This window comes from Trifolium pratense, linkage group LG6 (assembly GCF_020283565.1).
Source record: "Trifolium pratense cultivar HEN17-A07 linkage group LG6, ARS_RC_1.1, whole genome shotgun sequence".
NCBI lineage: Eukaryota > Viridiplantae > Streptophyta > Magnoliopsida > Fabales > Fabaceae > Trifolium > Trifolium pratense.
The window spans coordinates 30,707,903-30,732,760 of NC_060064.1; the positions used below are offsets into that span (position 1 = coordinate 30,707,903).

Below are 24,858 nucleotides of genomic sequence, written 5' to 3' on the forward strand. Positions count from 1 at the left end.
CCACTATATTTTGAACAATTTTCATATATATTGATGCATGTATTACTTATTTGTTATATTTATTTATTTATTTATTGAATGAATGTTTGATTAACTTTTCTGGCCTACTCAGTAAAAATATAAGAGATGAGTTGTCCAGTGGTCTTAATTGGTTCCGTTTTCCTCATAAGATATATTGCATTATTGTATACTATGGTAATACTAAAATGATTTTGGCGTTAACTCTCCAGTTTTTATGAGAATGACCCTATTAATTTAGAGATCAACTGCAAAATAAGTAAAATTTAAAGAAAAAAAATTGTTCTCCCCAAAATCAAACTCAAATTTTTCTAAACAGTTTATTCTAAGAAATGTTCATTAACTCCTTGAATTCAATTACTTTGTTAAAATTAAAATATTTTAAAATTAGAATGAATATATATATTGCCCCCACTACTTAAAGTTTCTGGATCCGTCCCTGGTCGAAGCTCATCCATTGTAGGATCCATCCATGACATCTTGCATGTGATACACTTGACTTGTTGCATGTAACACACTTGTATCGTTGCATGTAGTTTCATTTTAACACTTGTCTTATTTCATGTTTTTCTTGTGACACTTGTCTTCATGCATGTAAGTCATTGTAGTTATTTTTTTTGACGAAAGTCATTGTAGTTATTATTCTCCTATAAATAGGAGTTCACAATGTGTACTTTGATAATTCAAGCATTAGCAATCAAAGAAAGGATGTATTTTCTATAGAGTATTTCTCTTCTCTTTTGGTTCTAATCCATGATTTTTCTTTGTGGTCTTATTCTTTTAGACGCGACGACTATTTGCTCACCACCGATCATTCGTCGTGCTTGTTTCACCACCACCTACAAATAGTAATGAGTTAAATATATTTTTATTCCCTATAAAATTACCCAAATTTGTTTTTAGTCCCTATAAAAAAGTGGCATATGTTTTGGTCCCCATAAAATTTATATGCATGCAATTTTAGTCCCTATTATTTTTAAATTTTTTTAAAATTGTTTAATTATCCTTTAAATATTAAATTATTGAATAATGTTTTTCCAGACATATTTAGAATACTATAAAAAAATTATTTACAAAAATTTAGAATTTTTTATAATAAAAAGAATTAAATATGAATTTTTTAAATTTCAAAAGATAAAGATAAAAGTAATAAAAATCTCGACTTAGAAATCAAATTTTGAGTTCCTTTTTATTCGAGAAACTTTTTATTATGTTCTTAACATGTTTTCAAAATAATCATTTAAAAATACAAATTTATTTAACGATAAGGAGTAAAGTATGTGCATAAACTTTAAATGTCTAACACAATACAATAGTTGGTTACTTACATCTTCTACCATCATCATTGCCTCCATTAAAAATGGAGGTTGATGAAGAAATTATTGTTTGTGATCTTTCTTTAATGTAATTTTAATAAATTTATAGACGTTTTAATTATTTTGAATTAAAAAATGATTAACCAATAAAAATTCAGAGACGAATTTATTTAATACAACCATAAACGGGTTTGGATCATGGTAATCGGGTCAAAACCCGAGTAATCTGAATTGTACACGTGCGCGGTGTAGTAAAAAAACAAAGTACGAGAAACTAAAACAACATAACACACGTGTGTGTTTGCTGAGAGAGAGATTAGAGAACACTTTCGAGATCTAGCTGAAAACAAAGAAACTGAACTTACCAAAAAAAATTCTGAAGAGAGAGAGAGAGAGAGAGAGAGAGAGAGAGAGAGAGAGAGAGAGAGAGAGAGAGAGAGAGAGAGAGAATGAGATATGGCGGTGGAAGAAGGAGGAGAATGTTATTACAACCATTTCTTGTTTTGTGTGCAACGGTAACAGGTTTAGGATTATTGATGCTAGCTTTAAGACCGTTGGATCCACCACCGATCAAGGTTGTTTACGCCAAAGATTTTCAGTTAGTAGATTCCAATAGTTCTGATTTCGATGTCGGCGATGGGACTCTTATGGAGAAACCACCGCCGGCGACATCGAAAACATGTGCGACGGTAGAAGAAATGGGGAATGATTTCGTAAATGGTTTGGCTGTGAAAGAAACATTGAGAGTTAGGAGAATTATTGAGCAACATTTTGTGTTGAATGGTAGTTACTTGTTACTTCTCTGGTTTTTGTTTGATGTTTGTTTGGTTTTTAATTTTTTGAGGATCTAAATGAACAGAACATGAGCTTGTTAATGTTGTTGTCACGTCACGTGTGTCCAAGTAATTTGTTTTTGTTTTGTGTTTTTCAAGATGCAATTTTTTTTTTTGTTATGGCATGAATACTTATAAGATTGTTTATGAGAGCTTATCAAAACAAGTTATGTAATTTTCAAAAGTTGGTTTCAGCTTACTTTCATAAACTATCTTGCATTCTTGCTTATTTCCATAAGCTCTCTAACATAGCTTATGATGTAAATTTTCTCACCCGGTCTCAAATATAAGCAAAGGTTTTTTTTTTAGGTTACTTGAATAACAGATGTATCTGGTCTATAATATAAACCAAATACATCAGTTATTCATTAAACCTGAAAAAAGAATATTTGCTTATATTTGAGACCGGAGGGAGTAATATAGAAGAGACTAGAATTTACACGTTGCTCATGCTTTTAGTTCTTGTAATTATAAAACAACATTTTCTTAGTTTCTCTTAGGAACTAAAAGCATGCAGTTTTATAATTTGTAGGACTAAAAAAAACGAGTACAAGTTGTGTTGTCAAATAGCGGCGCTATAACGCTGTAGCATAGCAGATTGTCAAATAGTAGTGCTATATCGTTGTAGCGTAGCGGAATTTGAACAAACTGTTAGTTTTAACAATTCGCGATTTACAACATTGAGTACAAGGACTACAAACAAAATTTGAGATGATTACATGGTCTAAAAAGATATTTAACTCTTAAATTTTTCTGAAAAATCCAAGTCATTAGTGGGCACTTCTTGGTGAGATTCACAACAAGAACGTGAGTAGGAATTGAGTGCTTATGCAAAAAAAGAAATATATTGAATCAAAACATGATGCCATTGATTTTTTGTTTTTTTTCAGGTGCTTCAAGAGTCAGGGATTTACCCTCTGATCAGTTCTGTAGCCATGGATTTGTTCTAGGCAAGACTGCCGAGGCGGGTTTTGGGAATGAAATGTACAAGCTCTTAAGCGCTGCGGCACTGAGTATAATGTTAAACCGGTCGCTGATCATTGGCCAAACCAGGCATATTGGTTCTTTCCCAAGCCTTTCTTTTTCATTTTTAAGAACTTACTTTTGCACCTTTTTTTTACTATGCCTGAAATTGTTACCTATAGCTCTTTATAGATTTAGTTTAATGGTATCCCTTCATAAGTGGAGAATGCAAAATTCAGAAACTAGTTTTGGCTTTTTATGTGGCTCTCATGTCAATTTGTGTTAACTTATTATGTGTTCCATTGCATTGTGTTCCAAAAACATTTTGTAACATTCAATTGAAGGCATGACTGGACACTGATGCATGTGATTACATTCAATATTTCCCATTTTCTTAAATTGTTACCGGTGTCTGTGTCAATATTAGTGTCCTGTCCAATGTCTATGTCAGTGGAAACCTATAGCAATACGCCGTTGATGGATGACCAAACTTCTTTGAACTTGGTATCTTACAATTATCTGTAAATTATACTATTAGGACAGTGATTTATTTATCTTTCCATTGTCTCATTATCGACTTAATTCTACATTTCAGAGGCAAATATCCCTTCGAGGATTACATTTCGTATGCCAACTTTACCTTTACCATGAAAGAAATAAAGCATCTATGGAGACTAAATGGTTGTGAAAGCAAATATAGGAGGAAACTGGTTATGAGGACCGATGATTTTGAAAAGCCGTCCCAAACAAATGTTCTATGTAGCAATTGGAAGGAGTGGGAACAACCTATCATTTGGTAAAGTGACATGGTTTTACCACAATAGTTAATTGCACATTCAGTTGTTGTTTTCTTGGTATTTACGCATACCAAGAAAACCAATAAACTTTGTTGTTTCTGACTATGAATCTTATGGTTTAGGTTTCAAGGAACCAATGATGCTGTGGCGTCTCAATTTTTCTTAAAGAACGTACATCCTCAGATGAGGATTGCGGCTTATAATTTATTTGGTGACCCGCAAGTTCTTGGTTCTCAGCCGAATGTATTTGGGGAGCTCATGAGAGTTCTCATATCGCCTTCAAAAGATGTTGAGGCAGCAGTCAATTGGGTTATTGGTGGTGTGGAGAATCCTGATATCTCGTTGCATATGCGGATGCAAACGAACAGGTAATATAAGCACTCAATATTTAATACTTTCATTGAAAGCGAATTCGCATGCTTGATTTATGAATGATGCCGGGAATCCTACAAACCATGTATGAACATGTTTCATATTTATAGTTTCAATAATAGGTGGTAGTTTACAAATTACAAACAAGAATTATGACCCTATTTACTTTCTGAAAACAATTTCCATTGTTATTTTCTTAAATTTATGTTCATTTTAAATTGCTAACAAGGAGATGGAAGACTCATGTAGAATTTTTATGCAAACTGGTGGAAGAAATCCGTATTGGGTCCTCAGGGATTTGTTAAGAATGATGTGCCGAGGAAGAGAATTGCAAGGTCATTAAAATATAGACCTAATACTGAGATTCCTAAATTTGTTAGCCATTTTAATGACCTTTCAATTTTCTTCCTCGGCACATCATTCTTAACGAAGCCCTGAGGACCCAATACCGATTTCTTCCACCAATTTGCCTAAAAAGTGGTAACACTAGCATAAATTGCTAACAAGGAAATGGAAGACTCGTGTAGTGAACAATTGTGATAGATAAAATATGGAAGGCAAGCTAGGAAGAATGCATTTTCAAAAACAATATTTTAGTTTCGAAATTTCTGAAAAAGCTAAGTCTGTTTTAAAAAATTTTAAATGAAAATGTTGTAGAAAATGTCAGATTGGACCATGAAAATGAAAACATAAGTAAACCAACTCTAAATGTCAGACTCCATGATTTCATTCGTCCATGAAACAAACACATACATTTAAGTATCCATTTGACATATTAGAAGCTAACATCAACATTATGCATCTCGACACAAATCATATCACTATTTAGGTGTAGCGACAAGCATGCATTGATTTTGTACGAGTGTCTTGAATTGATTCCTATTTCTGCCCCTATACCTCCAATCTATACGGGAATTGTAACTCACCCTGTCCTATTGTGGTTTTGTTCCCTTGTCTTTTCTCAAAGTTTAATTTCTTGTTCCTCTTTTGAAGCTGAGTATCGTGTCTTTGCTAACACCACTTGTGAGATTCAGTGGCTCATTCTACCTACTAAAAAGACTTTCATCATCCTATGACACAAATGGTTCCAGTACACTGTAATAACCAATCTACTATTCAGATTACTGAAAATCCCAATTTCCATTAACGCACAAAGCATATCGAATTATATTGCCATCTTGTGTGTGATATAAACTTCAAGCTGGGATCATTCATGTGATGAAATATCTCATTGCTTCTTTTATTTTAGTTTTTCCTCTTCTTTTTCTTAGATTAGTTCCTTGTAACTAATTCTGTTAGGATTAGTCGGTTATTATTGTCTTCTTTGCCATAGGGTTAGTTATCTTCTTCATCTTCATATGTAAACAATGGTTTTAGATGATTTCAAGTTGTTTGCTATGGAGGACCAACACGAACACCAGACACAACACTGGAAATAATTGAATGTAGCCATATGTGTCAATGTGGTGTAATCATGTTGGTGTCTGACATTGACATGTGTTGGGACTTATGTATCTTCTCATATGATGCTGCTTTTGTATTTTTTTTTTTAGGTCCATAAGAGCTTTGCAGGCCGTTATGAGTTGCATCAGAAAAGCCATAGAGAGTCAACATCTAATGTCAAGACCAAAGATTGTTGTGGTGTCGGATACACCGTCCCTTTTCAAAAGTATTGTACCCAACATAAGTGAATTTGCCGAGGTAACTTTTCAATCCATCTTAGGTGATAAATCACATGCAAATATTGGTGTATGAATCTTTCTTGAGTACTATATATGCCACTCTTAATGCAAAATAAAATACTTACTAGCAACAATTTGAATTACTAATAATGCAGTAACAATCACTTGCCTTTTATTCTTATGCGTTTGTGCTTTGAGCAGGTTATGCGTTTTGATTATGAAAAGTTCAAAGGAAAAATGTTAGAAAGTTTGCCCAAGTTAGATTTCAGAGCGAAAGATTGGGGTCCAGCACCCAGATGGGTTGCTTTTGTAGACTTTTTTCTTGCATCTCGCGCTAGATATGCAGTTGTTTCTGGAGCTCAACGGCGTGTTGGAACTACCTATGCTCAGCTAATTGCTGCACTGGCTGCAGCACACAATCTAGGTACTTGCACTACCTATGCCACTCCTGTCATTTTCGTTTGTTATTCATCATAGTTTCATGCAGATTGCTGTTTAGCTTGAAATAAAACGTCACAGATCAACTTAGTATGCTTTAAAGGACAAATTAGTATTCATCATAGATCAACTTCTTTTTGCTTATCTTAAATACAGTTTTGGTCCTCCTAATTTCAGATTAGTATGCTTTCACGAACAAATTAGTATGTTTTAAAGGACGAAAAGAAAAACTGCATTTAGATCTACTTGTTTTTGAACTCTCTCTCTCTCTCTCTCTCACACACACACACACACAAACACACACACCTTGATTGGTTAATTTTCCCGTTATAACATTTTCGTGAGAATGCTTTCACGAACAAGGATTGATTGACTCAGTCGCAATCACACAACTACAACATTTGTAGTCGTTGGATCAAGATCAGACGGTTCATATTTCAATACTAATATTTTTTATTTTTAGAAAATCAAAATCTATATTAAAATTTGTACCGATATCAATCCAACTACTACACGGATATTGTGGCTGCATGAATGCGGCAAATTACCAACTGCATTGCCATTTCCCTATAGTTGCATAATGTCTACTCAAACATACTTCTAAAACATTCATTTTTGCTTCAGGAGACGACAACAAGAAAACATCAGGTCGAAGTTTTTCATTTTTCAGCAGTTTCCAAAGCAACTTATTAACAGATGGATTAAAGAACCAAATTGGTTGGGGACATGTTTGGAACAGATATGCAGGACCATTAAGTTGTCATAACCAAAGCAATCAATGTGCCTTCACTCCACTTCTCCCACCAGCTTGGTGGGATGGTCTTTGGCAATCACCAATTCCAAGGGATACTAAACGTCTTGCTTTCTATGGTGTTCAATTATCTGGTTTTGGTAATGTAGATACTGATTTCCTTCAAAATTATTGTAATTCTAGGAAAACTGTTGTTAGAACTGTTACATATAATTTGTAGCGTTTGGAAGTTATAATTTTTATTGTATTTTATTTCTTAGAAAACAATAATTATTTTATTATAGTTGTTATGTAATATATAAAATGAGAGTATTTGTATTATTCTTCTCAATTGTCATCTTTACATTTTGGTGCACTTTTGATACATTATCCTTGTAATGAGAATTGATCTTTTTATTGAAAAGATCTCTCGTAATCTAAGAGGATAGATCAAAGAGGATAATTCATATTTGGCTGCAACGTATATAAACTAAAGAACGTCTCTTTGCATAGCAACGTTCTCTCATCTATATCGTCTGCTTTGTTAACTTTTTTTAAATTAAAAATGTGCACAAAGATGAATATTGCGTGAAACATTGTCGGGTTAGTGAGACCCATTTTTTAGAGTATTTGATGAATTGAATGAATATTTAGAAAATTGATTAAGCTGTTTAAATAATTTGTAAGTGTAAAATAATATAAAATATTAAGTGAGACCTATTTAAAGAACTCAGGATGGTATAATAAACGTAAACGCTCTGATTTCCTCAAAAACATTTCTCACACCTGAGTGGTGTTCACTTTAACTCATCTCTTAATTGCATGCATTGAAAAGTGAGTTTTTGAATCTCTAAATTGACCACTGTACACTCGAGAAATTAATAACAACTTTAATTGTATGAAGAGTTCCAAGGCTTCTTCTTTTTATTAGGAGTATAAATGTTACTATTCTTCACTCATTTCAAAGCTTTGATTTCCAAGACTTTATTTTTTTATATTAATTTTCAAGACTTCTGAAACACTACTTTTTTAAACCAATTAAACACATTAATTATCGGTCAGTTGAAGTTGAACTTCTCAACCAAACTTAGAAAATCGTGATATCATAGCATTAATTAAGTATATTTTCTTGGTCAAAAAAAGAAATAAGTATCTTTTCAACTCGCTGTACAACTATTGATTTAGGCATATGGACCCCACTTTTAACTCTTCATTAACTTCTTTGATTATTTGCATTGGAAAAGAGCAACTTGAAACTCTCAAATCCCTATGATATCTTTTTTCCCATAAATAAATTTGGAATTTTTTCGAAAAAAAAAAAGTTCTAGACCTTTTTCCAAAAGAAAATTGCATAAATTTGTTTCTCGAAAAAACTTGAGAATTTTTTTTCCAAAAAATTTCAAAAATTTTGAGAACATGATTTTTAACATTAACCAAGTATTCTATGTGCGCAACTGCAGGGACTAATCTTTCAAGTTTTATGAGCCTCAAATGGGCAGCCAACTCCCCTTAAGAGTTTTAACACTATTACATGCTCAAACCAAAGATCGAACTAAGAACCTTGGTTAAGCTATAAGAGACACACGGCATCTCGTCTAAGCGCTCTTCGGTAGAGAACTTATTTGTCTAAAAAAACAAATTGGGAAAATTTAACAAAGTTGGGCGCTTAGGGTTCAACTTTTGATTTATGGGGCTCATTTTTAGACTTAGTATATTTTGGGCCTCCTTTATATGTATGGAGATGGAGATTGGACTCAGATGTGTTTGGCCCAAAAATTTTGGGCCTCCATTTACATGTAAAAATACTCACTTGTGTTTATTAGAGTAACATAGTTTTCTAAAGATATCTAAAAATAAGTAGAATGAATTAATTGTACTAAAACGAGACATAGGATAACAATATTGGATTGATCCAAGTAAGTGGGTTATTTGGTGCTTTCTTTCCTTAGATAACAGCTTGGAATTCCAATATGTTAAAAGGAGTAGTAGTATTATATTGAATTTTGAATCTGATTCCTAAATGCCCCACCCTACCACATAAGAAATTGGGCATCACAATCTTCTAATACAATGGCGTGACCCATTCACACGGGATTCCCTTTTGTTCGTTTCTTTCCGAATTTCCGCAGACATTCAAGCTTAGTCTCACAATATGATGATAATGACATTCCAACACATTTCTATCTTTCCTTTCTCCCTTTTTAACTACACCACCAATCATTCAACGCGTTATCTCCAAGGTTCCTCAACAAATCAAATTTTAATTTTAAACTAGTAGTACTATATTTTTTTTGGGTGGTGAATTTATTTTTTTTGGTAAGTTTTTTTCTTTGGTGGTGAATTTGAAACTTGTACTATAGTTTACCTTTTTAAAATATAAAAAAAAAATAATATAAAATTTTATTTTTAATTTATTTAACCGGTGCCTTAGAAATACCGGTTAACATGCTTTTTTTTAGTACTTGTATTAATATAAATATATAATGAAAGATATTTATATAGTCATAAGCATCTGGTCACTCCATTTGATCATATTCATATAAAAATATATATTATTTAAATATTTTAAAAATATACATTATTTTATTTTAATTATTTTATTTTTCTACCTTTTATAAACATGTGTGCATGTGTGACTAAATAGATGAACTAAATCCATTGTGACCACCCAAGTATTCTTCTAATATAACATTTTTTTTTTTTGAAGGATTCTAATATAACATTTAATTTTAGTAAAGTTGGAAACTTTTTATTGTCTCAAAAGAAAAATTCAATTATTAACTATCAAGAGACATTTTTAAAGAAGTTAGGGTTTGAACTTTAAAATTTTCACTTCTCTACACATATTGTGTTGATCTAGTCATTAGGTTACTAAATAAAAGGAAAATGTTGAAAACTTATTTTTACATCAGTTTCTTTGATAATTTTGTTCCTAACTAAATTTCCGTCACAAAATAAGTACCATATAATATATAAATAAATTTATTTTTGTGAGGCATGGATGTGACACACCTTGCAATGTTTATCCCGTTTCATTTTATGAGAAGTGTTGTTAACACCTTGATTGCAAGAATTAAAAAAGAGTAATCAAAGAGTAACCTTTTTCCTAGTAAGAGGGTCATGCAAAGAGGAGCCATCACAGGTAAAGAAAATCTTTTCATACTCCCATTCCCATATATCAACTTTCCATTAAATATTCGGTTGTTGTTAGGTAGATAAAATATTCATTCCTCTAAATCTTGTTAGAAATCGTGACAAGAAAAAGGAAAAGTCTTAATTTCATTTTCTTGTTATGTTATCTACTACAGTGTTATGATTTTGACCCGAAAATATAAACGAACAATTTTATTCATATAAATTTTTCTATTATTTGACTTAGGTAAGATAAAATTTTCAATAGTGATCAGTGGTTCAATATAACAATATATTCTTGTGTTGATAATGAAGGTTTAAAATTTATACTTGTATTTTATTCAAGATATTTGAATTATGTTGAGAAATCTTTGAAGTTTGATAAAAATTACTTATAAGAACCTATTTAATATTTTTTATTTTTTGTAGTAACCTATTAAATTTTTTTTGAAATGTTAAATGTTTTAGAGATCAAATATTTATTAAATACTAACACAAGATTTTTTTTAATATGGATCGGACCACCTTTATAAATGGTTAATCGTGGATTAATTTTTACAAAATATTTAAAATCTTAATGACGATATATGTTGTTGATTGAAAGTATAATAAGATAATGATCATTTTTATTTTTATGATTGAAATAACTTAATTGATACTATTTGATTAAAACAACAGAAAATAAAATATAGCTTTTTATTGAACTGACACCAACAATTTTGTGTTTAGCCTAAAGACGAGAATGGTCGTGAATCGTGATTTTTTTGCTTTATATATTTTAAAGAATTTTCTTGAACGTCATTTAAATTTATAATAATTTGGAACATTGATCCACAATACTATTTTTTTGCCAAACATAATTTAAAAGATAGATTTCTCAATTGAAAAATGTATAATTATGAAGTACCAACAAAAGACATAGTATCTCTCATTCTCTAAGACGTCACCAAATAATGAAGTACTACCAAACAAAGACATTATGACAGCATCTTCTCGCATCATCAATATCTATTTTAAACTAAATCCACTTCAGATCACATGCATAACTATTAGTACTAATTTTTTGATGCAGGAGCATAATGTTTTTTACTTTGATTTCGAATATATAACTCATTCCAACGGGCATCCACATGCTCACAAAATCTATGGGACTTATTTGACGTAAAGAGACCGTTTTCATCTCAATTATTTTTTTATGGAGACCGTTTAATTAACAACCCCAATGTTTTAAAATACAGTAAAAATAACCTTTACTATCAAACTGGATTGAGTTCTATCCGGTCTAATTTACATTTAAGAGAATAAAGTATGATTTATTACTATTGATCAAGAAAGAGAAACATATAAAAATTTAGAAAAAATGAATTTAGATGAGTTAGATTATACTTTATTCTCTCAAGTGTAAATCATACCTGAGAAAATCCATTTCGACAGTGTTCAAAACGACAAAATGTTGGTACTATTTAACTTTACCAAAACAAAAATAAGAGTTTTTTTTTCATGTGTAAAAAAGAGAGAATTTTTAATTAATTAATTACTAGGGCCGGTCCAAAGATAAAGGTAATAAAAATAAGAGAATCCTTTGAGGGAAGTGTAATTTCTATGTATTGTCTGTGTAAAATTATTTTACACATATATCTAATGATGTATTGTCATATCATTTAATGAATATGACACATTATATATTTTTAAATACGATACACAATGTGTTAATATATTATTGGACGCCTGTGTAAAATAACTTTACACTAATAATATACTGTATATAAATTTAATTCTAATTAAACTATAAAAGATAGATACAAAAAATATTACGGTATCCATCAAATTTGTTTCAAATAAAAAACCAATAAATAATATCATCTTAAATTTTTTGTCACAATAATAAACTAAAAAGAAATCCACATGTTTCCAACTCAGACAACTTATCAAACTAGCTGTAAGAAAAATAACATTATTTTAACTTCTAAAAGAACCAAAATTAAATTTAAAGGTGTATAATTGATTTTGATAAGTTTTATTTTTTTAAAGTATAATTAATTTTGTCTCTAAAATTGATTATACCAAAAACTAAAAATTGTAATTTCTAATTCTAAATTTAATTTTCACACTCAAATTTAATATTAAACTAATTTTTACTTGAATTTATCTAAAATAAAATCACATTACTTTCTACTCAATATTAACCCCTAAAAAAATTTCATCGCAAAACAAAATATGTAAAAATGAGTAACGGCGCTTCTTGTTGTCTGTTCATCTTTCATTCATATATAATTGTCCCACAGTTGACCAAATCATTTATATATCATGGTTTTTGTTCATAGACCGATGAGGAGGAAATGTTAAATAATGTTAATTTAACTTTTTCTTATGGGTGTAGCAATCAATTAGAGTGCTTCCAAAGCATCTAAAGTGTTTGTCCTTGAATCACAAGAGCTGAGTAACTCTTGTACTTCTTATAATTCAATATTTGCTTATAAAAAAAAACTAAATACAAGTATGTGATTTTTTTTTATGAAATCTAAATATAGGTATTTACAATCTAGTCCCTCCGATCCTAATTATAAAAAGAGATTCAGTTTTTAAATACATTCAAATTTAAAGTATCTAGACAATAATATATAAATTACATACATCAAACTTTAAATATATTAAAAAATAAAACTAAATCTCTAACAAAAAAATATTTAGTATAATTTTTTATAGTAGGTATAAAAAAAAACTAAATCGACAAACATGTCAATTTTGACCAAAGTCCTAAAAAAAGGTCCACCTGTCCTCAACTCAAAACCCAAAAACGTGTCTTTTCTTTTCTTCCATTCATCTATAAATAAACACAAACGTAATTTAAGACCGTTTATATCTCACTTTCCTTTTTGTTTTTCCCAACACAACACAAACAAACAACAATGGCCACCCTTTCACCTCTCTTCCTCCTCCTTCTCTTCCACCACCTCGCCGTCACCGTCACCTCCATCGGCGTTAACTACGGTACACTCGGTGACAATCTACCACCACCAACAACCGTAGCAAATTTCTTAAAAACAAACACAATTATTAACAGTGTTAAGATCTTTGATGTTAATCCTGATATTATAAAAGCTTTTGCTAACACTGGTATTTCCGTTACCGTAACGGCACCTAACGGTGATATTTCTTTGTTGACAAAAATTGATGCTGCTAGACAATGGGTTGTTACAAAAATTAAACCTTTTGTTCCACAAACGAAGATTGATTATATTCTTGTTGGTAGTGAAGTTCTTCATTGGGGTGATACTGTTATGGTTAGAAACCTTGTTCCTGCTATGAGAACTCTTCATTCTGCTCTTCTTGCTGAGGGTATTACCGACATTAAGGTAAAATTATAATTAATTTCTTTTATTTTTTAGCTACATGATTTATATGTTAACAAGTTTTTTTATTTATTATTTGTTTGGTCGATAAGAAGTTGATTCATATTTTCCGGGAGCGCGTGGTTCATCTCCACTTCTGGGTGGTGATGAACCCTTTGGTCGAGTTGATAAGAAGTTGATTCATACTCGTCTCAAGTTTCGAGACATGTTATGACTTTTTGAGCTAGACCAATTAACCTAAACTTTTTTATTATTGAGCAGAATAAAAAATTAGGTTTTTTTTTTGTTAACATAATTTTTGTTAAAATAAAAATATAAAAAAAAAAGAGATCTTAGCAAGATTTTTTTTTTCCAGGGATCTTAGCTAGATTTTAAATCTGGGTTTGGTATTTGAGAAATTAATCTTTATTTTTAATATTTAAAAAAGTTTTTTTTTTTTACCAAAAATTGCTATAGATAATAGTACAAAAATTGAATGAAGTGTATGTAAGAGAAAGAGATTGATGAAAAAGAAATGTCATGTTTGTTTTGATTATTAAGATTCGAATGTTGCTAGCTTCTGTCTTTAAAGGGAGACAAAGTTCACGTGTTAGGCAAAAATCTGATTTGGATCTGTTGCCGTTTGATTGATATCAAATAATTGAGATTTCAAATTTTAGCGTTGCAATTTAAAAAAAAAAAAATCAAAATGTGCATTGAAATATGAACCGTTCGATATTTCGATCCAACGGGCAAGCTTTTTTTAATCACAATTTGAGCATAAATGATTTTTGCTAGGTGAATTGAGTGTTGTGGTTCGGTAGAGAAATTATCAAGGTGTGTAGATTTACTTCATTGATAGCGAAATTCAAATCTAGATTCATGTGAAATCTTAGTTGAATTCTTACCAACTACACCGTTATTCTCTTTTTTAATTAGAAAAATTGTTTGTAACAATGTGACATCAATGTGAGGACTCGCCGTTGGTGTTAATATATTCCAGTTTTGCTTGTTCAAAAAAATAAAATAATGTGACATTACTAATGTTTGAGCTATATTCCAGTTGTGCTAAATTACTAATGTTTGAGCTGAATTTTGTACAATTTTTTCAGGTTACGACGGCACACTCATTAGCTATAATGCGACAATCAGTCCCACCAAGTGCAGGCCAATTCAGACCAGGTTACGCAAAACACGTATTAGCACCAATGTTGAAGTTCCTACAAGAAACAAAAACACCTTTTATGGTAAACCCATATCCATATTTCGGTTACAATCCAAAGAATGTGAACTTCGCGTTATTCAGACCAAACCGCGGATTAGTTGACAGGAACACCAAACTGACATACACAAACCAATTCGACCTATTATTGGACGCGGTTCATTCGGCAATGAAGGCGGTTGGGTTTGGTGATGTTGACATTGCCGTCGGTGAGACGGGTTGGCCTTCTGTTTGCGATGGTTGGGATGCTTGTAGTGTGGCTAATGCTCAGAGTTATAATGGACAGTTGGTTAGGCATTTGGAGGAAGGAAAAGGGACACCGTTGATGCCAAACCGGAAGTTTGATACTTATCTTTTTGCTTTGTTTAATGAGAATCAGAAACCCGGTCCAATTGCTGAGCGTAATTGGGGTCTCTTTAGGCCTGATTTCTCTCCTGTTTATGACTCTGGTATCTTGCGCAACGCACAGGTTTGTTTCTTTTGTTCTCATCTCACTTTTATACTATCGTTGATCAACCATGGTTCAATACTAAAAAATCGCACGGTTGTCATCTCAATAATATAACAAAGTAAGATCATCATGGTATGATTAGATTCGTGTGTGGAATTATTTAATTTGTCGGTACAAAGATTGGTAGTGCAACAGGTATCCCAGGCATATTTTTTGATCAAAAGTGACACTATAGAGTGAAATATGATGAAAAAAGATCGAAACATTATTCAAATGTTAGTGTATAATTTATTAAATTCTTTTTAAAAAAATACTTAATGCTTTGTCCTTTTACTTTATTTTCATCGTTTCGTTCTTTGCACTGTTTTGGTATACTATAATATATCTGGATTCTTGGTCTCTTTTATCACATGTCACATGGTATATCAACTTTCAATGCACTTTTGTTTTAAGAAAACTTGTTTGATTCATTGTTAATTAATTTTGCTTAATAAAATAAGGTTTTTTAATTGATTATTGATTGTTTCTATCTGCAAAGTAGCTAGCGATGATTGGTTGCGTAACTTTTAGCATTTTAATTTTACTGTGAAAGATCCAAATTTCATAATTTTATAATGTTGTTAAGAGGATTTTAAATGAATATTGCAGAAACCAGTAGCACCAGGACGAGGAGGAGGAGAAACAAAACCATTGCCGACTCCTGCTCCTGCAGTTGGAGAGCAGAAATGGTGTGTGCCGAAGCCAGATGCAAATAACGAAGCATTACAAGCGAATATAAATTATGTTTGCAGCCAAAATGTTGATTGCAAGCCAATCCAACCTGGAGGACTTTGCTATGCTGCCAACGACGTTAGGACTCTTGCCACTTATGCGATGAATGCTTACTATCAAGCTAATGGAAGACATGATTTCAACTGCGACTTCTCTAACTCTGGTGTTGTTACTTCTATTAATCCAAGTGAGTTGCAATACCATACCCTTTTTATGTTCTTTAATTATGCTTTTTCGAAACGTTTAGGATAAAATTTGGACACTGTTTGTTTGTGTTGTTCTTCAATCACTGGATGACATGTAGACTATTTATTCTAAATTATCCATATGTCATGTTGTGATCGAGAAACAACACAAATGGTACCATAGAATTGTATTTAAGTTTTCTCCAAACATATATGCATATATTTGTTTTTAAAAATCAAATTAAACCAATTAACATAAATTTTTTATCTCTTTTTCTATATAAGCTGAATTGCATTAATCTATTATTAGTTGGGTTATATGTTTTTAATGTGTTATGTTATTCTTATTTGCAGGCCATGATAATTGCAAAATCTGAGCATGTTTCTTGAGGGAAAATGGTGACTTTTGAGTTGGTGACTTAGTGACTATGCATGCATTCATGTACTTGATTATTTAGTGTATATTATTGTGGAAAATGGATGTTAACAATTGCATGACATTTCATGCTTAATTAAATATATGCTTCATTTGTTTCAAAAAAAAGAATATTGATGTTTTTTTAAAGGAAAAAGTAGAAGTATTTTATTGAGACTTGTGCATTCCGAGCCAAAAAAAAGTTATAAAAAAAGGTAAAAATAAGAGTTATTCCGAGCCAACAAAGCGAGACCCCAACCCCTCCTGCTATACTGGGTTTCCACTTTAGATATTCCTTTTTAAACACGGATGAAATTTAACACTGGTAAACTCATATCTCAGGGGACGGAGGTATCTTAGATTCCAACGAAGCTAAGCACTTTTTTCTTTATCATTACGATTTTATTGATTATTTTTTAGGTTGCCTTCGTACGATCGAATGAATACCACACAGAAGAGTAAAGACGAGACTCCCAGTCTTTGAAAACTAAATTGTTTGTGCTATTTAATGCAACATTTCAATGTTTAGATACCTTAATATGGTGGGCGATAGATCGAACCTTTGAACTCTTTATCATTCAACCTAAACTATTCAACTTTAACCTTCAAGTTTTTCTTATACACTACATCTTTTAATGTTGATGATTCAAACTCACTCCTTTTCTTTAAAATCAATGTATTTACCAATAAATATGACTAGAATATAAGTAAGTTCGTGTCTTGCTTGACAAATTTTCAACAATGTGCGTTGAATTTTAAGTCCATAATTTATAATTAGAAAGACTTCTGATCTCTTTTGACAAGAGTAATAAATAAAGGATTGAAAAATTGTCTCAGCAAAAGAAAAAGAACCGACAAACTTGTTAGCAAATAACAAGAAAATATTTGGTATTCTTCTTTTATGAGCAATGGACATCATATAGGTGCATTTGGTCGACTATAAAATGTGAAAATGGCTAGGAAGCACCGATACTCCTCAGATTAGGCGTGTCCGTGTAGGACACATGTCGGTGTCCGTGTCCAACACCGACACTTATGATTACACTAAATTATATCATTTTTTCAAAGTTTTATCGGTGTCGACTTGTCAGTGTCCGTGTCGTGTCCGTGTCTGTGTGTCCGTGCTTCGTAGGAAAATGGACATGAAAATTTTACGGGACAGCTATTTAGTAATTGATTGATATTTTACCGCCCCTCTCTAAATCATGAAGAAAAAAAAAATTAAAATCAAGAAACTAAAGAGATGCTTAAAGCAATATATGTAGCCGTTGCATACATCGCTTTCAATTTATCTTTAATTCTTTATATATACTCCATCCTTCATTAGTAAATTTCTGTTGTCTGTTTGGTAAAACACTTTTATTGATTCTGTCGTTTCCTTAACAACAGACAGCCTTTGATAAAGAAGTTTATGTATATTGAATCTACTTCAAACAATTGGAAAAGAGGTCATGTGGTGTGGCCAAAAGAGGACACATACAAAATCAATAACCCTTCATTTTGAAGTCAAACAATTTTAATAGGATAAGTCAGTTTATTTTGCAAATTTTTTTTGTAGATTTATTTCATAAAATTTATGTTAATTTTATTTGCTAATAAAGAGATGTTAGACGTGAACAAATATAAGTTTTCTTTATACATCCTATGATGGTTAAAGCATCTGCACATTGATTTGCTTTACGATACGAGTGATGAACCACTATCTCTCAAATCAAATCAATTAATTGACGAATCTTTTCAACAAGAGAGCACCCATTAATACTTCCTTCCGCGACCATTTGATGTAACGGCCTTCACTACCACCATGGAATCAACATTTAGTTTCATACAATGAAAATTCAATCTTCTAGCATACTTGAACCCTTCAAAAACTCCCCAGAATTAGACTAAGAACACATTATCTTAGCCAATGAATTTCACAAAACCATATAATCATTCTCCCTCACTTGCTCTGATAATTCCACCACAACCAATATAGCTTCTTTATTTTCCTATCTTTATTTTCCTCTGATAATCCCATCCTACTCTTTTTATAATTTGTCAAGAGCCTTTCATGATACATCAGCCACACAAATACATGCACACGTTCATCACATAATAAGACAAAAAAAAGAAAGAAGAAAAAGCAACTTATATTAGATGTTTTCTCTTCCCACTCCCTGTGAATCTTTTATCCCCTGAATTTCCAATTTTGCCCTTGAAAAAATTCCGGTTCGTAGAAACCGAATTTTTTTTTTGCCTTGAAAACAAATTTAAACCGAAATTTACTCTGAATTTGCACTAGTAAAAATTTGGTTTCTGCGAACCGAATTTTTCTGCAAGGGCAAAATTAGAATATTGGGGGTATAAAAGATTCACGGGAGGTGGGAAGAGAAAACATCCTTATATTATGAAAGAGAGCAGCCCAAATCTAAGGCCCGATAAGGGTTCAGCAAGAATTGCGCCTTCTAAGGTAAATCTAGCCAAAAATTGGCGATAATTACTTTTGCCACGCTACAGATTTTGGGGACGCCCTACGAAATTGCCAATATATCTCCGTTTGCTACTTATGTAGAGGATTCTAAGTAGGAGAATGTTTTTTCCTCAAAAATATCATTTTTATAACGTCCCCAGAATCTGTAGCATGACAAAAGTAATTATTACCAATTTTTGGCTAGATTTACCTTAGAAGGCCCAATTCTTGCTGAACCCTTGTCGGGCCTTAGATTTGGGCTGCTCTCTTTCATAATATAAGTTGCTTTTTCTTCTTTCTTATTTTAGGAAAAAATACCATACAATTATAACGTTCTTCAAATTGTCGACGTGATCAAAAGTAAAATGTTTGCTTGTACAAAAAAAAATTTACCAAAAATTTGTCGGAAAAAAAATTATTTGCCAAATAAAATATAACGTTTCGTAACAAAAAAAAGTATAAGGTAAACAATAAAAAAGTACTGAATGTCTATCATATTCAATTATAAAAAATAATAACTATAAAGGATAAAATTGAATTTTTGCTAAAGTAATAAGGGTAAAAATGAAAAAAAAAGAAAGTGATAACCGATAAGCTCAAAAGTTATTTAATATTGCATCTAGAAAATATTATTAAAATAAGCTATAAACTCATAGTAAAAAGATTGTTACCAAACATGTCTTTTAACTTATAAAATATAAGACATGGGCTATAAATTAGTTTATTTATGAGTCTTGCAAAAGAGTCTCATAAATACTCTTCCCCAAAAACTAAAAAGTTAAAAAAAAAATTGTTGATTAAAAAAAAGTAAAAATAAAAAATAATATAATAATAACAGTACACTGTAATATCATGTACTACGTTTAATCCAACTTTTAATCCAATGCATAAAACATATTTTGCATGCTAGAATGAGCCTTAAACAAATGGAGGCTATTATGACTCTTGGAAGCTGCTCAATTTCTTTCTTTATCTTTGAGACCATCATTATGTGGTCCCAACCTTTATTTTGTGAAGTCATTTGTAGACTAATCATGATTAATGAGCACAATCCCAGGCATCACATGCTAGTATGCTTATGACTAGTTCCGTGGTTCCTTAAAACATCTTCAATCCTCATTATGATTAATAAGTTAAAGAAAATGCTAAACAGTGCCTCCGGGGGCAATAGTTAAGGATGCAAAAATAGTAATTTGGTATTGGAGTTTGTGCAGTCAACTCCTCGAAAGTTTAAAAAATGTATTTTTCTTTTCAAAACTTTCTGTTTTTGGTTTCCTTAACCAGTGCCCCGAGGGCACCGGTTAGCATGACCCGTAAGTTAATACCAACATATAGTATAATATAAGGAGTAGATATGTAATAAAAAAAATCGTAGATATTTAAGTCTCTTAACCATTTAATTTTGGATTCAATCTTCAGTCTTAATCTCAGTTATTTTAAGAGGATTAATCTCTGTAATTGCATGTGAAAGAGGATTAATCTCAGTTTTGGTAATATAGATATTTCATCTTTTGTTTTGAACTTATATTTAACAATTACTCTCACATACTTTTTTATCTGTATACTAATTCACGTATATATTATTCAACTGGACAACATTTCCCCCGAACTATCGTGTCTAACTATTTGCTACCTCAACAACGAGAGATTCTTGTGATTTTGGATAACTCAAACATTTCTGTGAATTGCATGATTCATACATCACCAAGGAATATGAATGAGAAGTATATAAGTCAGGGGTGGATTGCATTTATCAAACAAGCTAATATCAACATCGGTTCCAGGCTTAGGATTATTCTTTTAGATCCACCAGAAATTTTGAATATTGGAATCATCGACCAACATGATTAACTCTATTTATCATTTGTTCAATTTAGCTTATGTTTTAAGAACCATGTGATGTTTTATTATGGTTTGAACCATGTGTTGTTTTATTATATTTTGATTAGTATGAGTTTCAAATTCTACTTTAAAAATCATGTGTTGTATTATTGATTGACCTGTGTGATTATTATTGTACTATTTCGTATTATTGGATTATTTTTAGGTCAATGTTTGATATCTTAATATTATGCCTAATTATTTATCATGGTACTAACAATTAAAATATAAAACAAATTATTGCCCGTGCGTTGCACGGGTCGGAAATCTAGTAATATACATTTACTTTTTGTGCGTATGGAGAAACATTTGTTGGGAGAGGTCAACCTATTAAATGGATCTCAGTTACCTCGAGGGAATTGGTCTCTGCAGTTGCGCGCGATGATACTTTTGGTTTTAAAAAAAAAATTATACACTTACTTTTTATATAATGATTAATAATATACAATTGATGAGCTAGTAAACACTTAGTTTGCGTAATATTAAAATACATATAATTCAAATATTCTAACAAAGATAGCGGTAAAATGATCATCCGTATTATTAAGTATATTTTAAAAATATAGACTTATCATCCAATATCATCGACTCCAAAACTCCCTCCCAAACAACTTCTAGAGAGAATAGATGATGCACATATCTAAGATATGAACGATCTTAAAATTCAAAGAAAATACATAAAAGAATTTATATTCACCTCCTTCTTAGAGCATTAGCGAGATAGCAAGTAAGATTTCAACTCTTATGGTTCGTTTAGTAGCGTGGAAAGAAAGAGGAAAAAAAGTAAATTACGAAAATCAATGAATGAACTTGGACTAAAATTAATCTGATCATCAAATTAGAATTAAACCTAGGAATGTCTCATTATTGGAAAAGAGGTTAGTATGAACTAGATATATGATTATTGTTCGTGTTAATTAAATAATCACTACGGGAATAAAGCATTATAAATATGTGTTGGAAAATAATTAGTGTTCTAATCATATCATATTACTAATTTCTTTTCTTTCAATTATAGGGATTGGTTCTTCAAGAACTTTATAGCAATGAGGAGTATGTCATGCAAAAAGAAGGGTGGAAGACAATTTCATTATGGCGTGTTGGTACCTATGTACGTGGCAAAACAAAGCCATCTTGGATGAAGACTTTCGGCGTCCTGAGGACCCAATTCAAGTGATCTTAAAAATGGCAAAATAAATCGATAGATAACACTACAATTTCACTATAGAACAGCGGCAAATGGACACCATTTTCATTGGATGTAAATGTCACCCGAAGGCTGAATCAAACTAAATTGTGATGGAACATATAAGAAATTGATGGATCTTGCTGGGTGTGGTGGTGTGCTACGTGATTCAGATGGTTGGTGGATTTAGGGTTACACTCAGAAGATTGATACTTGTGACGCGTTCCATGCTAAAATGTGGGGCATTTGTATGAGGGAATGAAATTGGCTCGAAGACGAGGAGTTACTCACCTCCTTGTGGAAAGTGACTCCAAATTACTGATCGACATGATTACATATACAACCTTAGTGGGCCACCCTCATTTTGATTCATCGAATACAGGAGCTTATCGGCATGGATTGGCAGACTCGGTTTCAACACGGGAAGGAAACAGAAGCGTAAATTGGCTAACTAATCATAATTTTATGCAAAATTCTTTTGATGTTTTAACTTTGGAAGAAAACGTCTTCAAAAAAAAAAACTTTGGAAGGAGATCTTTAGAACATCCTCTTTGATGACATATCGAGACTTGCATGCTTGAGAATGTTCGTGTATTTTCTTTGTTTTGTTCTCTTTTAGGCTTTGTCTTTTTCATGTACTAAAAAAATAAAAATTTTATTGTAATGACATATACAGTACTATTTGGTTATTGTGTCATATAATTATTTATTTTCTTTATACTAAGAAATATAGGTGGATTGGTTAGACGATATATTAATAGCAACTGGTAGCTTTTTCTTTTCCTTTTTGGGTTGTTACAAGATTATTTCTGCTACAATCATAAACTTTTGTTTGGTGCCCCCCGTGGTCACCGATTACGTGTTAGTACAATTAAAAATTAGTTATAGCTATCGATTAGTTAGTGCCATTAAACACTATAATCACTTGACATTTAGTGTTATAATCACTTGATTTTACCATTGGTTTAAGTTAGTGTTTCTTTATTCTGTTAAATTTGATGTGTGTCTCAAATTCCTTTGCAGAATGAATCTATTGTGTTGGATCAATTTCCTCGTGAGGATTGTTCTGTTTAGAGATTCGAAGATAATGAATTTTTTCGTGCAGAGATGAGGATGGAGGAAAAATCTTTTCCGAAGGAGGTTTGGGGATGAGAATGTATTTTTATCCCCTGTCCACAGACTCCGTCCCAAAACACTATTAAAATAACCTTTGTATGTTTCTATTTAAGTATTTTAAATGTTATATTTTATTATATTTTCACACAATGTGTGATAAATTTATTTTTATGTGAAGTTTATTATTGTCACAACTTGCAAGACTCAATAATGTCCTAATTTTTTTATTTATTTTATGATTAAATTTTTTTTACAACTAATTTAATTGAAAATTATAAAAATTTGATATTTTTTTTAATGTTGATGGATCCATGCGAAGTGACATTAATAATCACTCTACATAAGATTGTCATGTCATCAAGTTTAATAGAACAATTTTTTTTTGTTTATATCCCTCTGATTCCTAGGGAAATGGGCCCTAGTAATCTAGTGTTCGATCGCGAGGTAAGTAAAGTCTGATAAAAAAATTGTTCCACCCAAGAATCGAAGTTTAATGGAACAATTTAATAGAACGGATAATTTGCCGGACATCACAAAAATTAAGGGAGTTATTTATTATTTCTAAATTTCTAAAATTTCAAGGGAAAAAAATAACCTTTTTGCAATTTTAAAAGGACATTTGGCTATTTACTCATTTATTCTTGTAATAAGTGTTCTACCAAGCATTTCCTTTATTTTAAAATAAAAATTGCCAATGGGTGTTTTTGGGTCATTAGTATAAAGAACATAATACTTCCTATAGAAATTTTACTTTTTAAATTCATTAAAAATCCAGTACATCTGATCCATAATATGGTTTAGATACATTAAATTCTTAATAAATCTAAAAAGTAAATTTTCTCATATATATATATATATATATATATATATATATATATATATATATATATATATATATATATATATATATATATATATATATATATATATATATATATATATATATGAGTCAGGATCCGTTGACACCAACTAGTTTGACACCAAATGTTACACCTCTCAATAACGTTTTAACCGATATAAATTTTATAAAATCCACCGTTGGATTGAAAGTTTACATCATATAGATCATTTGTGTAAAATTTCAGACAAATCCAAAATCATTTGATATGCTATTGAGACACATAAAGATTAACGGCATTTAAAAAAATACAAAAACCGTTAATTTTGATGTATCTCAATAACATATCAAATGATTTTGGATTTATTTAAAATTTTACACAAATGATGTATATGATGTAAACTTTCAATCCAACGGTGGATTTTATAAAATTTATATCGGTTAAAACGTTATTGAGAGGTGTAACATTTGGTGTCAAACTAGTTGGTGTCAACGGATCCTGACTCTATATATATATATATATAGGACCGGAGGGAGTATAGTAAAATGATCTTGAAACTTGTATATTCTATTTTTTAATTTAAAATATCCAAAATAATTACACACGGGTGAAAGGAAGACACACAACAAGTTGCGCTGTTAATTCTTTTTAGATGGCAAAATCAATCATTTTGAAAACTTATACATCCATAGATCTAGGAGAGCCAATATTGCTGTTCACGATCCTT

At 31.1% G+C, this 24,858-nt stretch overlaps 2 protein-coding genes across 2 annotated transcripts; both read left to right on the forward strand.

Moving 5' to 3' along the window:
- Positions 1–1,650: 1,650 nt before the first annotated feature.
- LOC123891449 lies at positions 1,651–7,518 on the forward strand. Its single transcript, XM_045941323.1, has 8 exons — positions 1,651–1,714; positions 1,763–2,117; positions 3,058–3,220; positions 3,726–3,926; positions 4,050–4,295; positions 5,853–6,000; positions 6,183–6,405; positions 7,044–7,518. The coding sequence occupies exons 2-8, from the start codon at positions 1,784–1,786 to the stop codon at positions 7,388–7,390; spliced, it is 1,662 nt and encodes a 553-aa protein (XP_045797279.1). The 5' UTR covers positions 1,651–1,714; positions 1,763–1,783; the 3' UTR covers positions 7,391–7,518.
- A 5,590-nt stretch (positions 7,519–13,108) lies between these two features.
- On the forward strand, positions 13,109–16,786 carry LOC123891450 (glucan endo-1,3-beta-glucosidase-like). Its single transcript, XM_045941324.1, has 4 exons — positions 13,109–13,637; positions 14,726–15,304; positions 15,935–16,244; positions 16,597–16,786. The coding sequence occupies exons 1-4, from the start codon at positions 13,191–13,193 to the stop codon at positions 16,617–16,619; spliced, it is 1,359 nt and encodes a 452-aa protein (XP_045797280.1). The 5' UTR covers positions 13,109–13,190; the 3' UTR covers positions 16,620–16,786.
- The last annotated feature ends 8,072 nt before the right edge of the window (positions 16,787–24,858 follow it).